Source organism: Microsporum canis, genomic scaffold (assembly GCF_000151145.1).
Source record: "Microsporum canis CBS 113480 supercont1.6 genomic scaffold, whole genome shotgun sequence".
Classification (NCBI taxonomy): Eukaryota; Fungi; Ascomycota; class Eurotiomycetes; order Onygenales; family Arthrodermataceae; genus Microsporum; species Microsporum canis.
The window spans coordinates 1772922-1793999 of NW_003299164.1; the positions used below are offsets into that span (position 1 = coordinate 1772922).

At 45.6% G+C, this 21078-nt stretch overlaps 12 protein-coding genes across 12 annotated transcripts; 8 read left to right on the forward strand and 4 right to left on the reverse strand.

The window, feature by feature from the left end:
* Positions 1-724: 724 nt before the first annotated feature.
* Positions 725-1864, reverse strand: MCYG_06790 (conserved hypothetical protein; the record flags this gene model as incomplete). The annotated part of the gene is made up of 3 exons (XM_002844780.1): positions 725-749; positions 940-1540; positions 1624-1864. 3 exons carry the CDS (start codon positions 1862-1864, stop codon positions 725-727), a joined length of 867 nt encoding a protein of 288 aa, XP_002844826.1.
* A 1055-nt stretch (positions 1865-2919) lies between these two features.
* Positions 2920-3714, forward strand: MCYG_06791 (citrinin biosynthesis oxydoreductase CtnB; the record flags this gene model as incomplete). The annotated part of the gene is made up of 1 exon (XM_002844781.1): positions 2920-3714. One exon carries the CDS (start codon positions 2920-2922, stop codon positions 3712-3714), a length of 795 nt encoding a protein of 264 aa, XP_002844827.1.
* Positions 3715-4049: 335 nt separating this feature from the next.
* On the reverse strand, positions 4050-6038 carry MCYG_06792 (uncharacterized protein; the record flags this gene model as incomplete). The annotated part of the gene is made up of 1 exon (XM_002844782.1): positions 4050-6038. The coding sequence occupies one exon, from the start codon at positions 6036-6038 to the stop codon at positions 4050-4052; it is 1989 nt and encodes a 662-aa protein (XP_002844828.1).
* Positions 6039-7067: 1029 nt separating this feature from the next.
* On the forward strand, positions 7068-8609 carry MCYG_06793 (transcriptional regulator; the record flags this gene model as incomplete). The annotated part of the gene is made up of 3 exons (XM_002844783.1): positions 7068-7076; positions 7142-7588; positions 7650-8609. 3 exons carry the CDS (start codon positions 7068-7070, stop codon positions 8607-8609), a joined length of 1416 nt encoding a protein of 471 aa, XP_002844829.1.
* A 282-nt stretch (positions 8610-8891) lies between these two features.
* MCYG_06794 (LIN1-like protein) lies at positions 8892-10259 on the reverse strand (the record flags this gene model as incomplete). Its single annotated transcript, XM_002844784.1, has 1 exon — positions 8892-10259. One exon carries the CDS (start codon positions 10257-10259, stop codon positions 8892-8894), a length of 1368 nt encoding a protein of 455 aa, XP_002844830.1.
* A 501-nt stretch (positions 10260-10760) lies between these two features.
* Positions 10761-11996, forward strand: MCYG_06795 (ubiquitin fusion degradation protein 1; the record flags this gene model as incomplete). The annotated part of the gene is made up of 2 exons (XM_002844785.1): positions 10761-11057; positions 11130-11996. The coding sequence occupies 2 exons, from the start codon at positions 10794-10796 to the stop codon at positions 11994-11996; spliced, it is 1131 nt and encodes a 376-aa protein (XP_002844831.1).
* Positions 11997-12319: 323 nt separating this feature from the next.
* Positions 12320-13228, forward strand: MCYG_06796 (PaxU; the record flags this gene model as incomplete). The annotated part of the gene is made up of 1 exon (XM_002844786.1): positions 12320-13228. The coding sequence occupies one exon, from the start codon at positions 12320-12322 to the stop codon at positions 13226-13228; it is 909 nt and encodes a 302-aa protein (XP_002844832.1).
* A 261-nt stretch (positions 13229-13489) lies between these two features.
* Positions 13490-14074, reverse strand: MCYG_06797 (conserved hypothetical protein; the record flags this gene model as incomplete). The annotated part of the gene is made up of 1 exon (XM_002844787.1): positions 13490-14074. The coding sequence occupies one exon, from the start codon at positions 14072-14074 to the stop codon at positions 13490-13492; it is 585 nt and encodes a 194-aa protein (XP_002844833.1).
* Positions 14075-15045: 971 nt separating this feature from the next.
* MCYG_06798 (uncharacterized protein) lies at positions 15046-15374 on the forward strand (the record flags this gene model as incomplete). Its single annotated transcript, XM_002844788.1, has 3 exons — positions 15046-15112; positions 15140-15231; positions 15273-15374. The coding sequence occupies 3 exons, from the start codon at positions 15046-15048 to the stop codon at positions 15372-15374; spliced, it is 261 nt and encodes an 86-aa protein (XP_002844834.1).
* A 737-nt stretch (positions 15375-16111) lies between these two features.
* On the forward strand, positions 16112-17006 carry MCYG_06799 (conserved hypothetical protein; the record flags this gene model as incomplete). The annotated part of the gene is made up of 3 exons (XM_002844789.1): positions 16112-16147; positions 16358-16424; positions 16489-17006. The coding sequence occupies 3 exons, from the start codon at positions 16112-16114 to the stop codon at positions 17004-17006; spliced, it is 621 nt and encodes a 206-aa protein (XP_002844835.1).
* Positions 17007-18449: 1443 nt separating this feature from the next.
* Positions 18450-19256, forward strand: MCYG_06800 (conserved hypothetical protein; the record flags this gene model as incomplete). Its single annotated transcript, XM_002844790.1, has 1 exon — positions 18450-19256. One exon carries the CDS (start codon positions 18450-18452, stop codon positions 19254-19256), a length of 807 nt encoding a protein of 268 aa, XP_002844836.1.
* An 837-nt stretch (positions 19257-20093) lies between these two features.
* On the forward strand, positions 20094-20568 carry MCYG_06801 (uncharacterized protein; the record flags this gene model as incomplete). Its single annotated transcript, XM_002844791.1, has 3 exons — positions 20094-20135; positions 20216-20288; positions 20360-20568. The coding sequence occupies 3 exons, from the start codon at positions 20094-20096 to the stop codon at positions 20566-20568; spliced, it is 324 nt and encodes a 107-aa protein (XP_002844837.1).
* Between the last annotated feature and the right edge of the window lie 510 nt (positions 20569-21078).

Genomic DNA, 21078 nt, shown 5'->3' on the forward strand with positions numbered 1-21078 from the left:
ATAAATGCGGGGACACGGGTATGGCCACTAAACAGTTACTACAGTGGGATCTGCAGGCTGTAGATAATAGTATGCTCCCTTGGTACGTGCATGTGATGTGTTTCTCTCTGATACAGGGTATTTCCTTGTAGTTTGACCAGATATCTTATCCTATGTAGGTACAGCAGCATCCCTGGCATAGATAGGAGCTGAAAGGTATCTGGGTATATCACATCGATGGACTGTATTGTCCTTCACTTATGGTGCCGAATGGACATCTTATAAGGGTCAGCATATTCCGTTGGGAATTATGTCTACATCCCCGAAAAAAAAAGCTATACGCTTGTCTCTCACATCTCCAACTCTATAATATAATTCTGCATGCACTACCCCCAGCACTTCGTCATCACTATACCGCTCTGCTGGCACCCATCCCAGTGATCATTATCAATAACCATGGACTAACAGTTTGGCTGTGGAGAAGCCTCAGATACCAACCTCTAGCTGAATACAAGTCCCAAGCATGTCAAATCACATTAGGAGGCTACTAAATTAATTTGGGTGCATTTCCGGCCCGTTCGGAAAACCTATAAGGAGCTATATTCCCGGTTGGATACATATATTGGTAAATATATTTATTTGACACTTGGAGCCAAGAATCTCCCTCACTCCCCACTTTATACGCTACGACTGGAATATGCGTATAGCTGGTTGGGAGTTGATTGTTAGTAGAGATTCGGGAGATTTATATGGTGATAACAACTTCACACCTACTGTTAAAGTTAGGATTGTAAAATAGAAGTGGGGTGCAGTATGAATATTGCAGGGTCAGAGAGAATCATTTTCTCATCATAATTGTTCAGTACGCTATATAGAAGAGACTGCATAGCTATGTTCTTGGTAGCGTCTTAAAATGTTTCATTGAAATGGAGCAGAGCTACGAAAATACCCCATCCCTACATGACACGCCGGGCTACTGCAGCAATGTGATCAGATGCACCCAGAACGTGAGGATCTGTTGAATATTTTGCCAGAATGTCCACCCACGCTTCATATGTCTCCCTATCATTGACATCAATATTCGCTCCCAAACCACCACCTAGAAATCCTTCGCATCCGACGAGGCTTTCAAGACGAATATTTGCCAGCCCATTGTGTTGCAGCTTGTCAAAAAGACCCCGTATTTCACTGACATCGATGTGATGGGAGACGATATTTGTTAAATTGCGAGTGTATTTCCCTGTTGACAGATACCGGGCATAAAACTCGGCCTCGCCTTTCAGACGCTTTGGGTCCCTCTGAGCAATATCACGAAGATGTGCGTATTTTGTGACGAATGCGGTTATAACGAAGCCTTCAGGCCTTGTCATCAGGGTGCATGATTCCAGCAAAGACAGCCTCTCTGACTCTTCTAGTAGATGGTACATTGGGCCCATGCAAAGGACAAGGTCGTAGTGACCCCTTCGGAAGAGCAGCTCGTTGTTTCTGACCTGTAGGGCATCTGCTTGGACAATGTTTCCGAGAATTACTCCGCTTTCGTTGGCAAATCTCGCCGCATATTCTAGCTCCGACTGTGAAATATCTGAGAGAGTTACCAAATGGCCCAGTTTGGCCAGCTCAACGGCTATAGAATATATTAATCACTCTTGATCTTAACCCCTCGCACAAGTGAAGAAAAAGAGATGAACGCCAGACCATATCTTCCAGTTCCGCCACCGAGGTCCAGAATACGGATTTGATTGCGAGACGTGGTTGCAAGCTCGTCGAGGCACTGCTTAATCGCTCTCATCGTTATAGAGTACTCGATGCGAGAGTTCACAAGTCTGTTGTGTTCAAGGGAGGCATTCTGGTTATACCATTTGCCTACAATGGAGGTATCCGTCATGTTTTGTCTAGATCTTTATCTATACTGCAGATGATGGTGTGCCTTTTTGCTGGGAAGTTGACATGGAAGAGCTCTCTTTCTATGTAGCTGTCCTCTGCATTCCATATATACAAGCCGTCCAGCTCCGAGGGTCCCCGGTCTCACTGCAGCAGGGCGCTCGCCAGCTCGGCAATCAGCCGATCGATCCTGAGTTATCAAGGGGGGAAAATGGCTCAAATGCAATAATTGCTTCCCGTCTTTGCGACGCACTGCGAGCCTGAATATTTTTGCTTAAATTAGTACATAACTAGTTAAGCCGGGTGCAGGGCTTGCCAGGGGTGTAAACTATTTAAGTCGGTATTTTATCCAAAAGTACGTAAAGAATCAAACAGGCTGTAGACTGAACACGCTGAAGCAGACATCCCAGCAGCTTGTTCTTAAATTCTGTTTATTGAAGCAGACAGCTGCCTTGGTCTATATTGAATTAAGCAAAGTTGTTCAAGTATATAAACAATGACATGCCAGCCGTCGTACCTCAAACGTATAAGCCCGGACTAAATAAATGTATGAAGTTTCCTCCATCCGATGGAGATGGGGAGGATTCCTCCGTGGGAATGCGGCAACTCTGCGTTCAGCTGAGATAGAAGAACGATTCTGATGATGTGTATATATTCCAGCCAAAGCTGCTCCTTTATATAGTTATTTGACAGCCCTTGACAGCTTGTCCGAAGAAAACAGACTCCAAAAATAAAGAACAAAACCCTCCGAATACTCCCTCGGATAGTTGTTTTTCTTACCCTGAAGCCAGCCTCGTACACCGAATGTTTTACTATTTATAGCTGGTCAACTTCCAAACCCTCAAATCATTTCGTTGAACGAACATCTCCAAGCAAAGCGGCCAGGGCAGTCTTTGTTGACGTCGTTTGGTGTAACGCGGACCCGAGTACATGCTATAACTGCCTATATACTACTGTCAATTGAACTCCGGCACTCGATCTACAATCTCTCCTGCAAGCCTGTTGTTGGCATTCATAATCAGCCTCGGGGCCTGAACCACTTGCTAAGGGACGTTTACCATGCCGGGGCTAGACGTGACGGCCGATATAGAGACCCTCCACCTGCCTCGAATCCTCTGTCTCCATGGCGGCGGCTCGAACGCGAGAATCTTCCATACCCAGTGCCGTGTCATGAGAGCTCATCTCAAGTCCAGCTTCAGACTGTGTTTTGTTGATGCGCCGTTTTCTAGCCCCGCGGGACCTGGCATCGAGTCCGTGTACGAAGACTATGCGCCATTCTACTGCTGGCATAACTGGAAACCCGGCATTACAGAAGACTTTGGTGGACAGACGCTGAATTACGTGGAGAAGATACTCCGGGAAGCAATGGCCGAAGATGATTCGAGAGGAGCTACGGGAAAATGGGTTGGTATATTGGGTTTCAGCCAAGGCGCAAAGACGAGCGCAAGCATCTTGATGAAGCAGCAAGTCCAAACGGAGCTGAACATACGAGATGAAAATTCGTTCGACTTTAAATTCGGCGTGATAATGAATGGACGGGGGCCATTCCTGGAATTAGGCCTAGACGTTGGAAGCGATAACAGTGTCCCTGGGAGTTCTGCTTCTTCCGCTACGGGGCGATCAGAAGATGCTGCGCCTGCCAGTGAACTTCTACAGATACCCACAGTGCATGTTCATGGACGTCGAGACCCGGGCTTAAATCTTCACAGAAACCTGCGAGAGTCCTACTTCGTGAAGAGCAGTACGCGATTGGTGGAATGGGATGGCGACCACCGACTGCCGATTAAATTCAACGATGTCGATGCTGTTGTTTCTCAGATACGAGAGGTAGCCAAAGAAACCGGCGCTCTTTGAGCTAGGTCTGTGTGATGTCTTCAGAATGAATTTGAAGCCTCTTCTTTTCTGTGTTTTGGAGGGAAGCTTGTTTTTACTGACCTATAATCTTGTGGTATAGAGATCCTGGAGTTTAATGATAAGAATCACTTATGATCTATGCAATTCTTGTAAAGGAACATTAATCCAGTCGCTCCCTTTTACTTTTGGGGTATCTTGCTGTAATAACATCTAGCTAAACTCCTCTAGGCAAAACTGAAACAAAGTCGAGATGGGAATCGGTTTTGAAGAAAAATACATATACAAAAAAGAGAAGGCTGACTGATACACCAAACGAGTGGCCATAGAAATGAGCTTCATCTACCCCCTTGACCTTCGTTGCTAGGCTCAAAACTGCTGGGTGTCTCTTCCTCCAGCTTCCTTTTTTTGTGTCTATGTTGATCCGAATTCGTTTGAGTTGTCGGCAGGCTATAAGACTGTATATCCTGCTCTCCAGAGGACGTAGGGTTTACAGTCGTCTCGGTAGGCGTTTGAAACCGCTGAACAGACGGGAAAGGCCTTTCTGCAGTTATGGGCTGAGCTTGAGCTTTCATCTCCTTGACATCTTCCATAGTGCCCCTAAGGTCCGCCCCATGCTCGGCAAGGGTTTGCAGAACGTTCTCCTCTAATTCGTCTACTTTTGACTGGATATTTTTCATTTTTCCAGTTATTTCGTTCTTCTCGGTATGAAGAAACGCGATGAGGGATTCGTTGGCTGTTTTTGTATGTCCCTGGGCTTCTTCCAAAGCAGTAATCTTGGCCCTGTGGGAGGTAATGTGCGTAAGATGCTCACCTACGGTTTTAAGTAAACGCTCAATCTCGGATTGGACTCTGCTTGCATGGGGGTACATATCTTGCATGCGTAATATCATTTGACGGACGATTGGTTCTGTGATTATTTGGCTATATCGAGATTCTAAGGAGTGGACTGCTGAATGAGTAGCTGCAAGCTGGCTGTGAAGAGAATTTATGCTACTTCCACATTGGTTGTTAAATTGGGCAAATCTCTGATTGATAGCCTGGATATCAACGGATGCAACAGCCTTGTGTAAGTCAACGAGGTCCTGGTTTAATTTACCAATAGCACCTTGGACGTTAGACGCTGCCTGGGAGGCCTCGTCGACGGCCTTTGACAGAGTTTCATTCTTGCCTTCTTGAATCTTTTGAAAGTTCCTTATTTGTTCTGACAGATTGCGCATGTCTTCCATCATGCTTTCCATCATGCTCTTAGAGACGGGTGTTGATGGTGATGACACGCTGGTAAGTTCAGATTGTTTTTCGACAATGACTTTAAATTTTTCATTGACCTGAGTTTGGAGAGCCGGTATTTTCTCCATTACCAAATCATCGACAGTTCTCGTCAAGTTGGAAATTTTGTTTTCAAACCCTTCGTTCATGCGCAAAGCCAGATTCTTGGAGGCATCAACCATTGCACTAGTCTTATCCGCGAGAGATTCAGTAGCGGACTGGAGATTTTTTTCGGCTCGTTTTGAATAATTCTGTTGTTCAGCTTTAGTTGCGGCTAGACTTTCTGTGATGTCCTTGATTTTCTGGTTCAAAGATTCCCAAGTGTTGTCTCCGCTACAGTTTTCCTTTATTAAGGTACATTTGAGGGTGTTGACGGTATCAGAAAGCATCCTGAGCCTTCGGTCAGTATCATCCTGAGCTGAGTGTAACCTATTGTTTGAAGGGCCATTTTTGATCTCTTTTATGGAGTCCGAGAAATCAATCATATCATTTCTGAAATCAATATTCCTCTGAAACAGGGTATCAAGGCGTGTAAACACAGTGGAGATATCCGATTCATACTCCTTCCTTATGAGATGCATTTCGTCTTCTATTTTCTGAAGATCCTTCGTTACTTGAACCCGCCGCGATCCCTGACTAGGGGGCGTGTGGATTATATTTGCTAAGGTAAGAATAATCTTCTCTTTATTCGCGGTGTGCGTGTTAAGCCGGTCTTCAATACTTTTCAGCTCTTTATCTCGATCATTTCTCCTCGAACCCAAGCTTTGTAGTAAAGATGGGTAGTTAAATGCCCGTTCTTTGGCTTTCTTGAGAGCCAGATCCTCAGCTTTACGTTTTCTTATAGCACGATCCCTTGTGCTTGTCATATGAGTGAGTTCGCCCATCTCAGTCGTAAGCTGCCTAAGGACTTGCACAGTGTCTTGTACATCCTGAGTAGGGGGCTGATTCTGCGGCAGGGGCCCATTGCGGGATATACGCCGAGGATCTCGAGATGCGTCAGATAGTAACGCGTGAGGCCTAGCGGGATTGGAATCCTCTTGGGCCCACTGAGCAGCCATGTTGGTCAGACGCGGTTGGCTTTGGGTGTCCACCTTAGCATCCTCAACCAGATGGTTCAACGCAACAGTAGCGAATGAATTCCAGTCTTGCCCTACTTTCCGATAGCTTCGTTATGTTGTGGTATAGAGATGGTCGATGGTTCAAACCCACGGTCTATAGAGCTTAAAAAATATGTTAGTCTCACAATTAAAATATCGAGAAAAGAAAATAACGGTACCTGAAGATCTCAAATTGCCTGCTTGGTAAGGAGAAGATAAAAGAATTCGAGATAAAAAAAGAGAAAGAAAAAGGCTTGGAGCCGCGGTGAGGTTTCAAACTGTGACACTGAGGATGGAGATATGTCTTCACAGTCATTTACCTTTTTATTCCCAAAAGAAACGAACAGGTAGCCTCAGAAGAATATACTCCATACCCCGTAGCCTGGAAGAGAGTCAGTCCTTGAGAAGTTGGTGTTTATAGTAAAGTGATGTACAGTGTTAAGTGTTGGTAGATTTTCTCTCCAACCAAGCTTTAGTTAACTATCTACTAGCGTCACCCTTGGGGCATTCTACTATGTACGTCGAGCTATCTACAACACCTATGAACAGATCTAAACGTCATGATAGCCATGCCAGCTAGATAAAAGAGAGATATATAAGTCATGTTTACTTTTGTGCTGCTTCTCAATGACAAGTCGCGTTTTACTTCAGGCCGGTTTTAACTGTAAGCGCTGGCTCACTTCGTTGCTATAGTAATAAAATCTGAGGAGCTTTCAACGCAGATAAGTATGAATACACTCTTATCATACCGTCTTATGCATTCAATATCTCGGTTAGAATATAACGAAGAATAAAATATTTAAATGTTAGAAAAAATAGGAAAATAAATAAAAAAAAGCCTCGTCTCGGCAAAACAAAAATCCGCCGACGTTGCTTTTTTGAAAGTTGAAGTTGAAGCTTGAGAAGAAGAAAAACATATCAACAGCACAGCTTGACGGCAGGTTTTTTTTTTAGGAAGTCGGAAAGTCAGTATTTGTGACAAGCTACACAATGGCGGCGGTAAGTCTCTCACCAGGTTTCCGGAAGACACCACACCATGAAGATCGCTAACGGCTCCCATCTAGCCCATCACCACCGTCTCAGAAGGTAGAGACCTACGGGGCCTCAATCTGGTCGCAGCGCATTCACATATCCGGGGACTTGGTGTCGATCCGGATACTCTCCAGACTCGCGCTACCTCACAAGGGCTCGTCGGACAGCAAAAGGCACGTAAGGCTGCTGCGGTCATATTGCAGATGGTCAAGGAGGGTAAGATTGCAGGGCGGGCGGTGCTTGTTGCGGGACCACCTAGCACCGGAAAGACTGCCATCGCCATGGGAATGGCCCAGTCGCTGGGCCCGGATGTTCCATTTACAATGCTTGCTTCCTCAGAGATATTCTCTTTGGAGATGTCCAAGACCGAAGCTCTTACTCAGGCTTTCCGAAAGTCGATTGGCGTGAGGATAAAGGAGGAGAGCGAGATTATTGAGGGTGAAGTCGTTGAGATCCAGATAGATCGAAGCGTTACGGGGGTGAGCTTGTCATGCCTTTTATCTTTAAGTCAAAAACTGGATGCTTACTGGTCCTTGGTAGAGCAACAAACAAGGGAAATTAACTATTAAAACGACGGACATGGAAACCGTTTACGACATGGGAACAAAGATGATTGATTCTATGACCAAGGAGCGTGTGATGGCAGGAGATGTCATCTCCATTGACAAGGCAGCCGGGAAGATAACGAAGCTGGGTCGATCCTTTGCCAGATCGCGAGACTACGATGCCATGGGTCCAGATACCAAGTTTGTCCAGTGTCCTGAAGGTGAGCTGCAGGTCCGGAAGGAGGTTGTGCACACCGTCAGTCTTCATGAAATCGATGTGATAAATTCGAGAAGCCAAGGATTCCTAGCTCTCTTTTCTGGAGATACTGGAGAGATACGAAGCGAAGTCCGCGACCAGATTAACTCAAAAGTAGGCGAATGGAAGGAGGAAGGGAAGGCGGAAATTATCCCTGGCGTCCTTTTCATTGATGAAGTACATATGCTTGACATCGAGTGCTTCTCATATATCAATCGTGCACTAGAGGCAGAGCTGGCGCCCATCGTCATCATGGCTAGCAACAGAGGCAACACAAGGATACGAGGCACAACCTATCAATCCCCTCACGGCTTGCCATTGGACTTCCTCGACAGAGTTGTCATCGTCAGCACCCAGCCTTATGGCAAGGAAGATATCCAGGAGATCCTCGCCATTCGCGCACAAGAAGAGGAGATCGATCTTAGCCCGGATGCACTCGCTCTCTTAACTAAGATCGGACAGGAGTCTGGCCTTCGCTATGCTAGTAACATTATAGCAACCTCAACCCTTCTCAGCCAGAAGCGGAAATCGAAAGAAGTGGGAATTGAAGACATACAACGCAGCTATAGTCTTTTCTATGACCCTGCACGAAGTGTTAAGTTTGTGAACGAGTTTGAGAAACGGTTCATTAGCGACTCGGGGAATGTCAGTTTTTCCACAGCTGCTGCTAACGGCGGTGATCCCATGGAGGTCTCTTGATGGACTTTTTGGTTCCTTTCTTTTTATGACTACATTGTACGAGTTTGGCGCCATGGGCTTGCAGGGGGAAACAAAACTGTGATAATAGGCTGTTCAATATGAAATATGGCGTCGATATCCCTCCCTTTCGGCGGGATTTTAGGTGGTAATATCTACTTCCAATCATCGTAATAGAATTAAAGCCCGCTTATAGTTCTTGCGCCTGCAACAAGAGAATTTGGTATGCCCACAAAACTGAACATATAATTATACAAAAAGGGAGGCCAAACTCTCCATTTAACGTCATGAAAATGGATCTCCTGGTTTCCAAGGATCTGAGCTTCCGGTGATTTTGAACTCTGCTCCACCTCCAGCAAAATATCCAGCACTGCTCCATGACTGCATAGTTGCCCTGTCATAAGGCCCATGTATTATCCCACCGTCACGAGCATCCGACCAGCGGAACTCCCATGTCTCATTACTCCCACCACCATCGTCTACCACCATCTCGGGGCGCGGAGGATCCACCCACTGCTCCCCAGTCTCTCGTTGATACAGCCGAGTAAGAAGCTCGCGCTCAGTGTCATAGATATCCGTCTGACCACGGCTAAGTAATAGATCCGCAGCCTCAGTGATTTCTTCGACGGCACGCCTCTTCTGTGCTTCTGCCGGATCCTTTTCTTGCATTTCCACGTCCTCGGTAGTTCCGTTCGGCTTTTTATGGTTCCTTTTATTTTTGCTCTGCCATTTGGGCCGGTTTTTTAGCCCCTTGCCTAGCCTACCTAGAGCTTCGAGGATGGTCTCCCCTCGATCAAGGTGCTGGATCAAGGTCTTCAGGATGTCGCTGGTAAGTACCTTGTCAGCGGCAAGGGACTGTTTGCGTCTCTCCTCTTCTCGTTTTTCAGCTGCTTCTCTTGCTTTTCGCATGTCCTTTTTGGAAACACCTTCCAGCCATGAGTCGTGAATTGCGTCTGGATCCATTGCTTTTCGAACATAGTTTCCAGCATCATCAAAGCGACCATCCTCGTGTTCTGCTCGCATGTTAAACGCATCAAGAAGAGGCGCATGTTGCTTTTTACCACCTGCTCCAAGCTCCTTGTCCACATCCGCTGGAAGCGCGGCGCGGACCTCATCACCGACGTCACTCCCGCTATCGTCGTCATCTTCTTCATCGACAGCTCGCCCTTTTCCTTTTCCGCTTGCAGAACGGGTATCTAGGGTAACTTTCCGTCCCGCTCGCGAGGAATTAACTTGTCCCTCTATCTCGTCCGTTTCCAGAAACCGAACCTGTTTCTTATCTCTCAGCCGGTCTCTATTCTCCTCGTCGTCATCTTCTCCAAAATCTTCTTCAAGCTCGGCAAACATATCATCGTCATCGGCGGCGCGATTTTCTCGTTTTTTAGCCTTCGATCTAGCTTCGGCACGGGCGTCGAAGCCTTCATTTTCACTATCCGACTCGAATCCCTCAACCTTCACAGCATTGCGACGGACTCTTTGGCCTCGGTGGCCAATCTCATCTGCATCCAGTACCGCATCCTCCTCTAGGGCATCTGGTGCGAGCGCAGAGGGGTTGCGGACATCAAAACGTGGTTTTTTCGACGAAGATTGCGGTACGCCGTCTGAGTCGTCGTCCTCACCTCCTCGCTTCGGTCTTGTGAATGAAGACGACATGTGTTATACGGAAGATAGACAGCAGCTAGAAGCAAACTTGAATGTATCTGGTATTCATATCATGAAGGACATATTCACCTTCGTATCCAAACTTGTAGAAGGATACTGAAAGCTTCAGAAGTTGCTTGTTTGCACTGTTTGCCTTCTTTGCGTCACTCCCACCAAGTGATAAAGCTCTCGATAAACCGATTAATTAACAACAAGGCATCAACGTCAACATCAACGCTCAAGGCCAAAGACAAGCTCTTCTCAAAGGTGTTAGGACAGTATACTCTCCATCGATTAATCAGTGGCTCATATCGTGATACTGGTTTATATTTCAACTAGGCTCCTGTCTGGGCGTGATATCACCGCCAACCTCTACTCTGACAAAACGGCTATCCCTAGAAAGGTGATAGCTCGGGGGTAGAGCTTCATGATGGTATGATTCCAGATAATTGCCCTACTCTACCGATTTGTTGACCGGATGGTTCTATTCTGTAGGCCGGGTACTACAACGATGACCCTATGGACGGGATCCTTCATCCTTCCATGATGCACCATACGACACATGCCTCTCGACGATTTGATGAATACTATCGATGTTATCCCGTAGCGATGCTTCCAGGCCCGGAACGTGAGAACGTGAACCATGGAGGCAAGGTGATCATGCCGCCTAGCGCTTTGGATAAGCTCACTCGATTGCATATTACCTACCCTATGCTTTTTGAGCTTCATAACGGGGCTAAACAACGGATGACCCACGCCGGTGTACTGGAATTTATTGCAGAGGAGGGCAAAATATACCTACCGTTTTGGGTGCGTGAAGCAGTCCGATATATGTGGCCCCCGTGGAGACCGTCCGTTACTAATACTACTGATGGACAATAGATTATGCAAACGCTTCTGCTAGAACCTGGAGATTTGGTACAGATAAAATCGACTGATCTTCCCCCAGGCTCTAGAATAAAACTCCAGGCCCAGTCAACATCATTCCTTGACATCAGTGATCCTAAAGCCGTGCTCGAGAACGCCTTTCGAAATTTTTCCTGCCTAACTAAAGGCGATGTCTTTACATTTTCTTACAATGATCAGATATATGAGATGGCTGTACTGGAGACAAAGCCAGAGACAAGCCAAAACGCTCTGTCTGTACTAGAGACTGATTTAGAGGTCGACTTTGCGCCCCCAGTGGGATACGAAGAACCGAAGCGAGTAAGCGGGGCCAGTACTCCATCAAGTAGTGTTGTCAGTGGTTCGTTACCTTCTGGAGGAACTCTTCATTCTCACGGGACAATGGCGCAGTCGATCAATTATGCAGCGATAGCCCCAGGGTCGAATGATGCCGTGAGAGCAGCCAATGCAGCATCGTCTAATTTTCACGGTAGCGGCCAACGACTCAACATGAAGAAGGGAAGTAAATCATCTACCCCTAAGTCTACAACCCCTGCATCTGGAAAATCCAGCAACCCACCGCCTGCACCCCCTACGCGAAGATCAAACGGCCCGCAGCCACTAAGGCTACCGCCGGGGAAATTATTCTTTGGGTATGCAATCACCCCGGTCAAGAAGAAAGAATCCAGCGATGCATCCGCTGAAACGGAAGCACAGCCTAAATTCTTGGGCACCGGCCAGACTTTACGGGGGAAGAAGAAAGGGTCAGGGCTTGCTGAACCGTCCGCTCCAGCCTCTGGCAGTGACACAGAAAAGAAGGATAAAGGCCGAACATTGGGAGGAAGATCAAATCGCCCGAAGTAAAACTAGGAATGAGAGAAATATACCAAGCCATATTTTGGTTTTGAATTTGAACCTACCATCTTCCACTCAGGAACCGGTGCTTGTTGCCCGTCGTGTGTTTCTGTGTCAATGATATGTGATATGCTGCATTCAGTGTCTCCTCTATATTATCTCCATTTAACTGTAGATTAGCGACGTTGAACCGCGTTATGTTTATGTCGCTGTTAGTCTATCGCATTTACTGGTACCCGGCCCACCCGGCCCAGTATAAGTAGCCAGCCTCGAGAAGTAACCGCATATTAAAATAAAAAGGGGACAAACAGCTACCTATAGTCTCCATCAAAATGGCTCCTCCATTGGAAAAGCTGCCGCCGTTGATAGATTCGTCGTTTGTCAAAATTGGCCCTTCGATCTGGCTTCGTGATTTCCCCAATCCGAGTGACAGAGCAGAAAGCGATGAAGTCGCCCAGTTGGCCGTCACGGCTTCATCTCGCCTTACCATCGTTATTCTTTTCTGGATGGATGCTCGTCTCCGCTATGCAAACAAATACATCTCGGAATATACCAAGCTCGCCCCAAATGCGCGGATATTGTTTGTCCTCACCTCCTCTGCTGATTTATTCCTGAAAACCTCTGAAGCCGCTCAAACACGGCGGGTACAACCAGCTGTGGATGTCTTGCTGTTCTCTGCAGCCCCTGCAACGTCCCCTGGGCTGTCTTCCAACGACCAGCTATATCTTCACCTGTTCTCGAACGGCGGATCAGTTACTCTCCGAAGCATCGCCCTCGCTTATCAAAAAGTAACAAAAAAGCCGCTTCCTCTAAATTCACTTATAATGGACAGCTGCCCTGGAAAGTCTACATTCTCTGGAGCCTATAGGGCAGTATCATATGGACTTCCAAAGTCTTCACTCCCTCGCTTCTTTGCAGGAATGGCGGTCTGGGTTGCATTACTATTGGCATTTACCTACTACCGTGTGTTCAGGCGGGAGTTTCCTGCCGAACTGGCTTGGAAAGCGTCGATTGACCCTGAACTGATCGATAGCCGGGTGAAACGATGTTACATTTATTCAGAACTGGATGACTTGATTTCTTGGAAAGGCGTCGAGGAACATTCATATGAAGCAGAGAGCAAAGGCTACCGCGTTATAAGAGAGAAATTTCACGGGTCGCCTCACGTCGGTCATATGAGACATGACTATCGTCGCTACTGGGGTATTGTGACCTATTATTTGAAGATTGCAGTGGAGTAATTGTAACGGCTTACATTATGACTTTTTTCACCTTGGCCGACTTGCAAACATTATACTATTTGACGGAAATAGAGACATTTAGAATAGAACATACTTGGGAATCACTGCTAGCAGGGGTGCACTAAAACATCACAGATCATTCATTGGCATTGATTGTAGCACCCGACAAAAAGTAGACAAAGATCACAATCTACTCCTTCCTACTTCCTCCAAACTCCATGTCACCAAACTTGTCCATTTTTCTGCCCACCAAGTTCTCAATCAAACAATAATGTCATCATCCGAGTCATTGTTGTACGATGGTAGATGATTAGGTTGTGGCATAGCGAAATGTCCTAGTGTAGAGTTAGGCAGGAGCTGCGGTTGGGCATATTGGGTCTCCGAGTCTTCGGTATGTGCAGTAGGTTCGCGTTTGGGTGTTTCAACTCCATGATGGGCAAGTGCAGAAAACATATCTGCCATGTGGACGACGGATTCAGGCTTTATCTCCTCCTTTACAGCTGTAGTCATGTTGCTGTTTTCGTGCTTGATGGTGGGGATATCTTCGTCTTCATCATCATCAAGAATAATGGGATCATCTATGTTGTTTTTCTTTGTAACGATTCCCGCTTTGGTTGGTGTCTCAAGGCTAGCTTTCATAAAATTTGTCGATTTTTTGGCAGATGTCGACTTCGTAACTCTGCCACTGCGTGGAGTCGTCGGAACCCCCCCGTTCCTCCGGCGGTTTGGAGTGAAGGGGGCTGCCTGTTCTGTAGAACCTTTCATCGTGTCTGCCATCCGACGGTATTTCCGAAATTGGTTTTGCAGGGAATCGTAAGACGCCCCTTGGCCGAAGTAGGTAGCCATGGTCCCATAATCGGGCTGAAAAAGCACAGTCGTTAGCATGAGATACTCGATATCTGAGAAAGCAAAGCACCTCGAACAGGGGTGTCGTAGTTTATATATAAAGAAATAGCCCGACTCTTTGCGTTCATATGCAACAAGAACAAGCAGAAGAAGCAAGGGGCTATACACTAATTCCAGGATGAGCTGCAAGCAGTGCTGCAATCACCCTCTCAATATTGTCTTTGTTCCAAGCTATAACCATATTGCAATCATCGAATAGCCGTCGATAGTCGAAATAGCGGATGTAAGGAATAGAAATTGAGGGAATGCAAGTGTAGATATGACGATCCTGGAAGGTTTTTAACTGTTGTGAGTAAGAAGTTGGTGGGTTAGTGCATTTAAAGCCAGATGTGGGCTAGGAGTCGGTAATTACCTGTGTGTAAAACCCGGGGCTCGTTAGTGTGTTATTACAAAGCGTCAGGCTTGACAAACGAGGCTACGTCAAGCATATAACCTCGGTGAGGATTGTTTGTCGAGCGATAATTGTGCAAGGATCCATATACACCTAAATACTAGGTGTTGACAGGCTCTGAACACGTTAAAACAAGCTGAAAAACAAAGGCCAGCCTATATTAATACTTGTCATAAGTCTAAATGCAATCTTAGTGCCTTTAGGAATCGTAAATGCTGCATCAATGGCTAATGTACATCGAGAACACAGCTTCCAACTCCAGAGTAACTGTAACATATAGGGAACTATATATTGAGAGAAGTCGCAAGCGGAACTAAATCCCAATACTAGATGATACCATTTCTAGTGTAGAGGTGTTCCATTTAGCCTAGTACTCCCTGGGCTAACGAGTATGAGGAAATATTGACAAGATGTACCAGTTACAATAGAGTAGAAAAAGCATCACTTCATGGACTTTTTCTGTGGTATATAGCAAAAATACAGAAGCTTGGTATACGAAGGGAAAGAAAAACAAAGAGGTATGAAGGCTAGTCGGCGCAGCCAGGAGTTGCTATACAACAAAAGTTGTACCGTTGGAGGGGAACACTGTCCAAAGGCGGGGTCAAGAGACTGAGCCGACATGGCTGGTGGTGCCGTCTCGAGAGTCAGATTAGGTAGCCCATGGAATAGATTCATCTTCCATGACGTCAGGCAATTGAAACATAACGTAACTACTTATATTCAATGGTATGTAAGTGAAAAAAACAGCAAGCCTTGGACGTTACACCCGGACAATATAAATGGAGGTTAGATGTTGCCAAGAGAAGTGAGGTTGGGAGTTCATTTAAAGTTTCCGCTGTTACACCTTAGCTAAATAAGCTTTCCGCCCCTGGTTATATACTTGAAAGGTCTGAGCTTCCTTAAACTATTGTGTAAAGCTGATAATTTGCAACCTCACTATCTACTTTTCGGGCATAACAGACAACAGTTTTCTAGGTAATTTGGTACTTAAATAGGGCTTAAGGCTTGATATAGAAACTACACTAGCATGCCTGGTGTATTTAATCCTTCTAAAAGGGTGATTACAATGTCTTCCTTAGTTGCCTTAAAAGGACACAATACCTTATTTTAAGCACTGGTAATACTCAAGTCCTACTATAACTCACCTCTCTCTTTAAACAGCGCCTAGTTATATGTGGCACAAAACCCCTCTACTTATAGGCTGTGTTAGTTACTTCTTACTCTACTTTTTCTAGCCCATTAGTTAGCAACACGGATCAGCCGTCATCTGTCTCTCACTCTGGGCTTGTGTTTAGCTGAATCGCCCCGGTAACCACACATTTAAAATCTCTTTCTTCCTTTCTCTCTCCCGTCACCTTCTTCTTCTGACTCTTCTCTACGCTCATGCTCACTAAGAGTTCAAGTCTTTTCTTTTGCTTACCCTCAGCTCTACTCAATCTTGACTACATACCAGCTTCAATATTAGCTCCTTTACTTCTTCTACACCTCGGCCACTCACCATCTTCATCTTCAAATCGCCAATACCAACTTTCTTGCCCTGCGAGTTTCAGCTTCGGTTTCACAAAGCCACGTTTACAACCAGCAAGATGCCCGTCCGATGGACAAGCGAAAATGATCAGATGGTATTATCCCTTTGCGCCCCCTTGGCTCTTTTTATACCTTGCCTTCTATGTAAAAGATACTCTGATTTTATCCCTCCAGCGTGTCGCTACCATTGCCTTGACATAATTCTATTTTCTCCATATCCATTACCTTCGAAACTGGAGCCCTAGCTACCCTTTGCTTCGGTATTCTTTAATTAGAACTTGCTAACCCATTTAATTCATGAGTAGTTGCTGATCAAATTCATTGAGACCCATGAAATCAGCGTCGACACGAAGAAGATCTCTGATGCCTGGCGTAAGTAAACAGCTTGTGTATAATGACCCCGAAGATGTGAATGCTTGTTTGACTTCTCCAACAGCAGCTGAGAATGAGGAGAACCGTCCTACTCCTCGAGCCATCACTGAACGAATCCATAAGATTCGAAGCCTCGCAAAAGCTGCTGCTGCCAAGAACGGCACTCCGACTCCCGCAACTCCTGCTTCTCGCAAGCGTGGAGCTGGAACCGGAGGATCAAAGCCTAGCTCCAAGCGTTCTCGCACTGGTGGCTTGAAGAAGAAGGGCATGAATGGCGAAAAGGATTCTCCCGGAACTCCAACTCCAGCAAACAATGGAGGGCCAGTCAAAGATGAAGCCAATGATGGAAACTTGATTTCTAACGGACAGTTAGAAGATGTTTTTCTTGCGTGGGAACCTTTGGGTAAACGCGTGAGGACTACCCCTGCCCTCCCTCTAGGGATGGTTAAATATGAAAAAGATACTGACGATGAAGATGGTATGAAGTACGAAAGCAGCATCAGCGAATTTGCACCAGCGGATGATGATGACAAGGATGACGATGAATTTATGGACGGGATGGTCAAGGAAGAAGCCTATTAAAGCTCGCTCACGCTCACAGCCGGATATAATTTTCAAAACATATCCAGAGCGGAATCAAGGGTATCATATTCGGGCGGAACATGGTTGATGCGATGGACTTCTTGATTTCTCTTTTTTCTATTTTGAATGTTTCCTCTCTATTGCCTAATACCTCTTTGCATTTGCGATATGACATGCAGAGGTGCTTCGATTTCCCACAACAATAAGGGCACAGTTTTCTTAGTTAAATGAACTGAAATAGCATAACGGCATTTTCAATCCCTGACCAAGCTTGTCAGTCTCCATGTAGCAGAAATAGCTAGATGTGGCCCTACATAGTAGATCGGAAAAACATAGCATAGTGGATCACTATCGAACAGACTGGTCACTTTCATCCTATTGTCCTTCGATAAAATATCATTACCTGAGACCGACTTTCGGACATTCTATCAGCGATGAGATGGGCTTTTATCCAAGTGTTCCCCAGCTGAATGTCCATTATGCGATATTCAGCCATGGCGAGCTTCAGGGTGTCGAACGGATTCCTCAAAACTAGACAGAGAACCGAGTTGGTTTCTATTTAAGGAAACACCAAACCTGCTTAATAAGCAGGAATAGTCTCATTTACCTGTGAAAGAAAAGGTTTGCGACTTTACGACGTCAACAGCAAGGGTTTGTTTCGATATAATCATTCATATAGCGGCAGATGATATATATCACTTTTCATACCCATCAGCTTTGGTGTTCTCAGTCAGATTCTGTATTGATATGGACAGCCTAACTCCTGCTGCTTCGCGCTCTGCTGAGCTTGGACGGCTTGCTGATTTCGCTGTGAACGGATCTCGGAAATGCACCTCCATGATTGTTAAATGCTCAAATCGCGTCTCGTGTCAACAGTGCAGGATATCCTTGGCTCTAGGCTGATTGAAGTAAAAGATGGCCCTTCCCAGGAGATTCTGTGGATCTCTAATTCAAGAATACGAGCTTCCCCGTCCAGAGAAGCATACCAGAGCGTAGGCCGAGGGCGTGTCTTCAAGGTGGAGCAACCCCCATTGACTGAGCCCCAAGGGATGCTCGAATTTTGTGTGTTGATCAAATTTCATATTACGATGCTGTTTCCCCTGCAGCTCGTACCTGACTTATTGTCGTGGAAGATAGCTATTTGCGGCTCTGTGTGGAAGATCCATAACTGCATCTATTTCTTCTATTTTCCCCCTTGGAAGCAGAAAATAATTCAGCCTGTATCTGAATAAAATATTATTTCCCTTTCGTTGATGACTACTCGTCTCCAACGGTGATGCAACAGTCGGCATGGCTTTTCGAACGACGCTTCTTTGCCATTTGGTCCTAGGAATCTTTTTGTTAATAAGCGCAACGAACGCATGGTCGTTCGTATGGCATGATACAGAGAATGACGCCCATATCGAGACTGGATCTGGGAAGCATTCATGCAAAAAGATAAATATGGATAAGGGCAAAATTTATAGCTGGGACCCTAAATCGACAGGCCGATACTGTATCAACTTGTTCGCGGACGACAATTGTGACGATCGGAACGGATGGTCATGTCCAGTTTGGGGGCCACGGAAACTCGGCCAACCTTGGGTTAAGTCGTTTTTAGTTAATATGGAAGGCGACGAACTTCCAGAGCCGTCGTCGTCAACATCAGAGAAGTCTGCATCTACAACCCGTACCAGCACAAACCACGAGTCAAGCACAACCCGCATTTCGACCACATCATCATCTACAGACTCCACAGAATCCTCTACAGAGTCTAGCTTTACCACTTCCACATCGGAAACATCGTCCACATCAACTGATATCACGAGTATGCCTACAGCCCATACCACAATGGACATGCCAATTGAAACTGAGCGACCAACACATCGGCCAAAACACCCCCATACCGAGACACCTGTATCTGGAGGTGTAATTGCTGGAGCAGTGATTGCATCAATAGTCGGTGTAGGGGGGCTGGCATTCTTTGGCTACTTTATATATCGTTTACGCAAGGCAAAAGCAGCATCCCCTCTGGGCCCATCTCCTGATCTATTCTTTTCACGCCCACCAAAGAACGGATTCCAAGAACTTGATTCTCTACCAATGTCGCCTGCAACAGGGCCACCATATGCACCTCCCGCTTCGATACCGACCATACTGGAGCCTGAAAAGGCCAGGACGGCTGGGTATGGAAACCAACATCCACCCATGGCCGAGCTACCTGATACTTCCCAAGTTTGGGAAATGGATGTTACTCGGCAGAAGGAGTGAAGGGCGCGATGATATCAGTACCAAGACCTATTCATAATTATTTATCCTAATCAGCAGAATTCAACCGTATGGCGGTTTCCATATACCACCCCATTGCCCATCAATTACGGCTGACATACTTCTTTTCCTTTCGCCATATATCGGTTTTGTGTCAGCATAGCTCACCGTACATTTATTATACCCAGATGGATAGTGCAGACAATCTCTGCGTCGGTTTTAGACGCAATCCAAGGAATTTTTATAGAATATACTCACTAAACGAACACGACTACCACACTTCTCAAGATGAGATGTATACTCACAATCGCTCAAAAGGATCCAAGCAATAGCTGCCTCTCACTTTCCTTGAACCTGCATCGAAACGGCTAAGAGACTAGAATTTACAGATTTTCTCTTCTATGTTTAATTTTTATATAACAGCATATAATACTAGGAAAGAAATAAATAATTTTCTATCTGTACAATATTAATGGGATTCGGTATAATACGGAATGGCTTGGGGTGAGAAGTCCCTCAATACCAGACATAACTGTTGCTTGCTTATAAGTCAATTACAAGGAAGAGCTTTCTTTCATAATTAATGTCCATTCTTTTTGGTGACTGACTGTGTTGCCGAGAGATGAAAGTCCTATGCTTGGTTGTTACCATGGCGATGATGTACTATAGAATAATAGTAATGTATTTCTTCACGGCAGATAATTTATTCTCTCCATCTTCTTGCTTTCACAAACAACCAAGTGGTCTCCTTGTTTATCTAACAACTTGCAGAGTTGTCTTATCAAAACATATCAATAAAGAAACCAGAAGGAATTTTACCTACCAAAGCAAGCTATAAGCATGGGAAAAAACATTGTGTGGAATGATGCCGCCAATGCGAAGGTCAGCCTATGTTTATTCTCAACTGGCTCAGAATATGGCTTCGAAATACTGCTTTATACTAATCAAATCACCGGGACCAGTTGCTTTTCGCCATCATATCAACTTCAAACGCAAAAGTTGATTATAAGGCAGTTGCAGAAATCATGGGAAACGGTAGGTCTACCACCGTACCCTCTTTACATCTGAGGGCGTCCAAAGAAACAAATGTCTGACCTGGATATTAGGATGCACCCCGATTGCGATTCAACGTCGCCTGTCCCGAATAAAATCTAAGGTGGTTCCTGACGGCAACACATCCTCACCAGCCACAACCCCCAAATACAAGGCTGGCAAGGCCACTAAGAAGCGTGTTGCGGAGGAAGCCTCGGGGAATGATAGTGATACTAAGAAAGTGAAGCAAGATGACCAGAAGGAATCGGAGGACAGCAACTGATAGCTCTCGCTCCGTGTTTCTCTAATGTCTGGTTACAGCCATAGCACAGCAGAGCATCCCGTTTTGGGCAAGATTGTTATCGAGAGCGCGGGAGAACCAGGTCCATGTAATTGTATGGGGGGTTAGAAAGGAACTGATAAAACACATCCAACATTGAGTTTCTATTTCCATCATAGTCGAGCGTATCCAAGGGTAAATAGTTCTCCATATAGGATGCTTCTAGAAAAGGAGGCCCTCATAGATGGAAAAGTGGTATGCCTAGTACAAGCTGGGGGAACAAGAAGTATGCAATTTTGTCTCTTATACTTCATTGAAGCTTAACCTTCTCAGGAGTATCAAACAGGAGATATTATTGAGAGAGAAGAGATTATCAATGTTGGCGTAGAAACACAAAGGGCTATGTTCTTGTTATAATTGGGTATACACACCATATCTCAGCATGAAAGGAACTCTCACAAAGCTTGGATCTATGAATTCTAAGCTTTCAGTATTGCTGAATCATTCTTGATA